Source organism: Pleurodeles waltl, chromosome 7, assembly GCF_031143425.1.
Source record: "Pleurodeles waltl isolate 20211129_DDA chromosome 7, aPleWal1.hap1.20221129, whole genome shotgun sequence".
Classification (NCBI taxonomy): Eukaryota; Metazoa; Chordata; class Amphibia; order Caudata; family Salamandridae; genus Pleurodeles; species Pleurodeles waltl.
The window spans coordinates 562,072,073-562,079,407 of NC_090446.1; the positions used below are offsets into that span (position 1 = coordinate 562,072,073).

Here is a 7,335-nt window from a genome sequence, read left to right on the forward strand (position 1 = left end):
GAATCCAATTTTGAGAGGGTTAAAGGCCAAATCAATCATGTCAGTAAGGAGGACATGGCTGTGGGGCAAGGTGAGGGCCTGTAAAGTGTTACAGCGAGAGGGGGACTTTAGGAAATGTTAATCTTACAGAGAAGCGAGATGTCATACCAGAGTGTTTGGCATTTCTTCTTTGGGGTGGTTCTGAGGGGTAATCAGGAATGGAGATCCTAGGGCACTTGCCATTAATAGAAAAGATGTTGTAGAATCCAACTAGTGTTTTGTATAGTCAAACTGTGTTTTTAAGTTGCAGTTTGAAACAATAAATGCTGCTTCAGTGGCAATGGTAAAAGACATCTATTGGTTGTTAGAACAAAGGCAATGTTTTAGGTGTTGATTGTGAGTTGTGAAGGAGACTTTTAGATAGAACTGTGTGCTGTTCACATGTTGGTGGATGGAGATGTCTTTATTGGCTAGATCCATCCTATGGGCTCTATGTAGGAGATGAGTATCTTGCGGGATTGGAACGAGCCTTAGGAGACTGATTTTAAAGAGACTGTTGGATAGAAAGAGGCATACCATGTGAGGATTTTATTAGATCTGCCCACGGTTTGAAGTTGGTGTTTAGTTATTCTTGCTGTGAAATGCTGACAATAGGTTGAGAAGACCCAGGAGTAAGGGATTTCCTTTGATTATGATGGTCAATGTTCCTTTGAAGCCAAAGAGCTACTGCTATTTCTATTATCTTCCTCAGGAAGGGGAAGTGGCTGATGGTGCAATAGTGTCAACAGGGCTGAGGTTGGGCTTTCTCAAAAGGGGGTGAATTTTTCCAATATTTTGGGCTACTAAAAAGATTATAAAGCATTGATGTAAAAATAAATGCTCATTGCTTGGAATACAAGCGCATGTACCTAATATCCTAGAGTATCGATTGCTGCTGAGAAGTGGCAGCACTCTCCCATTATACGTACATACTTTTTGCACATATGCGGAGAAGTGCAGATATCCTATCTTCTAAATTAAAGTAGTGCAGGCACTCAGTAGCTTGTAAGTACCTGCCCATTTTAAGCACTGGATATGGGGAAGAACGGGAACAAGTGGGACTGGATGATAGGGAAAAGCAGGGTGTCATCATCATTTGGTCCCATGCACTACATACTTTTGGGTTTAAGGCTCCTATTCTTTTATTAATGATTATTGCAGGTACTGCCCAGTACACACTGTTATAGATAGACTGGCCCACTTTTGGACCTTGTCCCTCCCCACTCTATCTCTCACCATTTCTGTCTAAGTCTCACCCTTTGCCTTTTTCTTCCACAGAGTTCCATTATCCTGGGGTCAGTGGGAGCCTACGATTGGTCTGGAGGGCTCTTTGTGTATCTTCCTCAACAGAATCATTCGGAGCCCACCTTCATAAGTGTCTCATCCGGTGAAACCAAACCCTGGGGCTCTTACCTTGGTAAGACTGAAAAACTCTCTAAATAAATGAATAAACTTGGGGGCATGGGGAGGATCAGGCAGTAATAAGAGGTGAAACATAACCAAGGGAAGCTTCCTGTGAATAGTGCCTTAACCTAGATGTTGACTGACAGCATGGGAAATCCACAGAGTCTCTGGTTGGTGGCTGATCTGTCTAAAAATGCTTGGAAGGGCTTGACTAACCAGTAAAGTAAATGACTGAGAAGTCACAGAACACTAAAAGATTGATGGAACAAATTAGTTTTCCACCTCCTCGAGTGATTCCACATTATTTTTCAGGAAATAGCCCTATAGCATGCTACAACACCAACACCATCATTGTAAGTACGGTGGTGGAACATTGTGTTAGAGGCTTTAAATATATACGCGGGGATCAGGACAGGTTAAACTCTCTAGATAGGATACCCAATCTGATTTATTTATTTATGGGCCCCTTCTGACTATTAAAATCATAGTAATGTTAATGATCTCAGGGCACTTATCACTCTACCATAAGAATGTCTCCATGTTTAGGCCACTGGTTTAAAGCTCTATCAGGTCGACATCTTCTTCTGGACTAATAATCCCTATTATGTCAAGGTTGCAATGTTAGTCGTCAATAGTCAGTGTGATCACAACTTGTGAGTCACTCAAGTAATGAAAGTATGTTATATATTTATACTTGCAGAGCACGTAATCCTGAAGATTTTCTCTAGTTAAAAAGTTCTTAACCCTTTGACCCATGGAGAGAAAGAAACAGCAGTTAGGGTGGCATTGGACCCTTGACAAATGTTTGACTACAGGGTGATGATCACGTCCCTACCCAAGGTTAAGAACTGGAAGACAATGTAATATAAAAGTGGGATCACTCAAGCATATGGGAAACTACTGTTGGTCCATCAATCTTTTTGAGTCCTGTGATTAGAAATGGGAGGATAATTGATGGTTTTTCCTCTTTCCTCTTCTGTGTGATTTTAAACTCTTGACAAGTGAGAGACGCTGCCTCGGTGTTTATAGGGTTGTTAGCAGCCGATTTGCAGAGAAGTCTATTGATTCCCCTCTAGACCTAATGGTCTCTCAGTTTGTATATGAAGGCTCTCCTTGATTCCATCTCTCACCCAGCGCGTCTCCCATTATTGTCAAACTGTGGCCACTTCCCATCACAGGTAAGGCTCTCTAATAAAAAAAATGCTAAAACCCGGGGCCGAATCTGCTCTGTGAAACCTAACAACGAATAATTTATAGTCAAAATATATCAATGATGGAAGAGAGGAGGTGGCTGGGTGAGGTTGCAAGAAGTATTTCACGTACCCAAAGGTAGCACCCGGTTTACAAAAATATCATCCTACTGCAGGTAAAAATGAAGCAATACTTTTGTAATCTATTTTAGGAACACAATATTTATGTCAGACGATATTTTTGTTATTGGTATAATGACATATAGTACCCACCAGAGATTATGTGTGTCCATGAATCTTCAGTGCTGAAAGGGGTAAGGCTATATTTCATGTATGTACCTTGTAGGGCTCTACAAATGGCAACATTCACCACCATATCAGGAATTTTAACATACAGTAAAACACTTTGGTGCGCATTTAAATTGGAACAATAAATCCAGGGGCAATGGCCACGTGCAGAAACATTTTTTTAATGGCGGTGACCTCAGGATTTAAGTTTCTAATGAAAAATTGAAGAGTAACAACCCCCTGTAGATTTGCATTTTTTTACCATATATTTAGCGCCAGACTTTTGTTATTGTCAGTTGGTGCGAAGCAGTAAAGTTTTTTCCCCATAACTTTCAAAAGTTCTTTGGAATACTTTGCAACTTCACGAAGTTTGCAAAAGCTTTCTTCTGCTACGTGTAGAAAGTGTGACTTTTGTGTCACACATATCCTTCTCAAACACTAACAGAAACATTCTGCATTAGATGTACTTCACCAAAAAAACAGATAATTCTGTTTAGCTTCGTCCAAGGAATTTGGTTACTGCCGGGGTTGGTGTGTTGGGCAAATTCCAAGGGTTTGCATATGAAATTGCTGATTACACCACAGAGGGCCTGATTTAGAGTTTGGTGGATGAGTTACTCCTTCACATACTTATTACAATGCCATTAACTCCTATAGGAATTGTAATATGGCAGACAGAATATCTGTCACGTTTGTGACAGATTAACCAGTCCACCAAATTCTAAATCAGACCCTAATTACTAAGTTCTCCATGGAACATCAGGGTTCCACCTGTAATCTCCATTGACTATGTGCCCCAGGAGAACTCAAAAGAGTGGCAAACCTAATTGGGCCAGTGTCTGCACTCTGAATGATGCCCTTAAGGTCCCTTTCTTATGCAGTGTCACTATGGACAGAAAAACTCATCAAAAGGTACACTGGCAGAGAAAATATCTTCACACCATGGTCAGGGAGCAACGCTCTGCCACATACATTTGTGCATCTAAGCAGGTGCCAAAAAGGGTTGCCGTGCCAAAAAAACCAGAAACTTTTGCATACGCAAGATAGAAGAAAAATATAAACCGGGAAACTTAACTATGTTAGTGAAAGGAGAAACTACACACACTTGGCTGTAATATGAAATGTATTTCTGTGCCAAAGGGCGTCATTACGAGTGTGTCGGTCTATAGACCGCCACACATGCTGTGGCGGTCTGAACAGCCGCCAGTGCAGTGGTCGACCACCACATTATAACCCTGGCGGTCTGACCGCCAGCTCCACCAGGATCATGGATCCCCGGGGTCTGGAGGTGGCAAGCAGCGCTGCCCTGGAGATTACAACCTTGTTCTCCACCAGCCTTTTCATGGCGGTAACACTGCCATGAAAAGGCTGGTGGAGAACAGGTGCAGTGGGCCACAGGGGGGTCCTGCACTGCCCATGCTCTTGGTATAGGCAGTGCAGGGTCCCACCTGCCCTGCACCATTGCAAAGTTTGAACATTGTGAGGGGGCTGGTGCACCTTGCGGGCTCGATTTCAACCAGTGACAATGCTGTAGCCTGTTTCCCGCTAAGCTGGTGGGAAACTCTTAATGGGGCAGGTAGGGAAGGTAGTCTGTGTGGTGGCAACCTCCCCGTCAGAAGTTCGACAGATGGTGAAAACCGTCTGCCAAACTCGTAATGACCCCCTGAATGTAGTAAAATTGCATCACAGGTTAGCTTTACCACAAGGAGTGAAAACTAAAATGTGTTACCAACAAATAGTTTTCACTTTGGAGCAAGGTAACTGCGGGCCATAAACTTCTTATGTCTTGTTTACTTGTTCTTTCTTGCAGGTTACTCCACAAAGGTCGTCAATTTACAGGGTGGTCAGGTGTATGTATCGGGCGCTCCCAGGTTTCAGCACGTGGGGCGGGTGATGATCTTCGATCTCAGCGGACGTACTATGCAGACAATCTCGGGATCGCAGGTGGGCTGACCCAGGGACGAGGGCGGGGGTAATGAAATGGGACCACCAAACTTTTCCACCTCCACATAAAGTAATAGGTGCTACCCCTTTAAGAAAATCCTCTGGTGCCCCAATTAAATGATCAAATCAAATGTCGATGTGGTTTGAAATGCTGATATGTGAAGAAAGACGATGTAGGTTTCTGAATGAAAACTAGAAGTAAAGACCTTATAAAAATATAAATCTTTATATGTTTATGCACAAAGAATGGGCTTATTTCTTTCTCTCACACAATATTTTCTTATCTACTGATGCTGTATCATGAAGCAACCGTTTTTGAGAGGGCCTTTTCCATGCAGCAGCCAGTTTTCAACAAAGTTCATTATCCGAAAGGGATGGAGTTTTTTTTTCCTTCGTCAGATTCCACTACTTCCAAAATCGATGTAAAAATTGTCACAAGTTCATATTCTTCATGGGATAAAGTAAAGCGTTTTGACATTTAATGTATATACAATCTCTAAATAAGTGTTGTCAACAGAAGTAAGTGTGAAGAAGCAGAGATTGAATTTGCTCAGAACCGAAGCAAGAGCAAGTCCCAAACATAGTTTACCTCAAGAATGCTGAAATTATTGCAAAATTACATGGGTCAGCTGTAATGGGGCTGGATAAGTAATTTGTTATTAACAGCATTCATTGAACGTAAGTAACTTAATCAAAGACGTAGGATCAGGACGTCTCAAACGTCCTTTCGTACTGGAATTGTCAAACAATATTTTTCATTAATCAAAGTTGGTGATTTCTTTCATTAAATAATTTACATCAACGAAATGAACTGAGATATTTACTTTATTTGCTGTACCAGCAAAATGCAGTGAAATAGTCACTAGATTAATCCAAACCATAAAATAAGAATGTCTTCAGCTAGATTCACAAAATACAACAATGTTTTCATAAAATGCTTTGGGGCAGATTTATGGAAAGTGGCGCTGCACCGAGTGCAGTGCCACTTTCCCTGTGCCCCTTAGGACCCCTCTACCGCCACCATGTGTGTGCCGTACTCAAAACCAACTGGATCAAAAGTATGCTCCCAAAATTTATGCTGCTCACTTAATATGGAATTATGTGATTAAATGTCAATGATGGCAAACAATAAAGCATTCAGAGATGCTGATAAGCAAGGTCCTGTCCTTCACTATGTGCTCTACTTACTCTACCTCTATACTCTTGCAGGTTGGGTCGTATTTTGGAGCAGAACTTTGTACACTGGACCTGAACGATGATGGAATCACTGATTTCTTACTTGTGGCTGCCCCGATGTATCACTCTGAAAAGATTGGTGGGATTGTTCATGTCTATCAATGTAACCTAAGCATGGTGAGCCAATAAGGGATCTATGATCTGTTTTTTTAAGTATAGAGTTTCCACGTAATTTTTTCGGCCTTACTGCCTCCTTTTATTAGCAGATAACAATGACTGACTGCTTTTGTTTATCACTAGACCTTTCTTCTCAATTTAAAAAAGACGCTGTACTCTGGGCACATGTCCTAAAAAAACAGGGGGGTCTAATTAGTGCTAGCGCGTCTGGTCCTTAGTAAGTAAACTTACAAGGGGAAGCGTAAAGGCCGATGAACGTTTTGGATCGCATGGAGTATCCTAGCAATGTGGTGGCCAATGTCATCAATAAGCAATGTAATCAATCAATAACCACTAAGAGAATCATTAAACATTAGACAATATATCAACATTTCATGAATAACCACAACTCAATAAATGTTTTAACAATTTTTATTTCCCTATTAGTTACAATTCTAAACCATCAGATTAATTCAAACTTTATTCAGTTATCTCATAGTTAACCCATTAGTGACAACCAATAACATATTCTAATCAGAACTTGAGAAAACATATGCTCTAATGCTTCAGCGTAAGCTAACAAGGATGAATAATTCGACATTTATAGCAGAGTTCAGCAATCAGTTTGTCAATCATTTGTCACTGTCAACGTCACCCAAAGGAACCTTATCTAACCCAGATTAGCATTAGCATGTGGGACTTCATGCGAAAACAATTTAGAACGCAAATTTAGAAAACATCTAGCTAAAAGAAACACTATTCAAACAGCGCAGTTGGTACCTAGAAAGAAAACTACAAAAAGTTAACAGTCACATTGTCATAGCTACCTATCCACAGAATGGATCAGCAACAAAGTCAGTCTTCGTCTTCAGGTCATCAATCGATCAGAAACGCATCAGGCTCAAAAGAGCATGAGCCCAATGACAGATTCTCGAATTGCGTCTTCTGATATCAGCAATTCACCCCTTGCATCTCGCATCTCATCTCAAGTTTTTGGCCTTTGTCATCACTTTTTATTAAGGTTTTCCAGTCCATGCCCCTAATTCCTGATTGGTCAGTCAATCACCAGTTATTACTCTACCCAATAATATTAATTTTGCAAATCTATGAATTCTAATATTATGCCGTTCTCAGTTCGTTGATTGGTTAACTGTACGAT

General features: G+C 41.0%; 1 protein-coding gene across 1 annotated transcript in view; it reads left to right on the forward strand.

Annotated features, from left to right (window-relative positions):
* LOC138246931 (integrin alpha-X-like) overlaps positions 1-6,209 on the forward strand; it is a 138,200-nt gene extending 131,991 nt beyond the window's left edge. The window contains exons 6-8 of the mRNA XM_069201679.1: positions 1,297-1,435; positions 4,711-4,844; positions 6,054-6,209. Of these exons, the coding sequence (XP_069057780.1) occupies positions 1,297-1,435; positions 4,711-4,844; positions 6,054-6,209 (429 nt within the window). The remainder of the gene's footprint in view (positions 1-1,296; positions 1,436-4,710; positions 4,845-6,053) is intronic.
* The last annotated feature ends 1,126 nt before the right edge of the window (positions 6,210-7,335 follow it).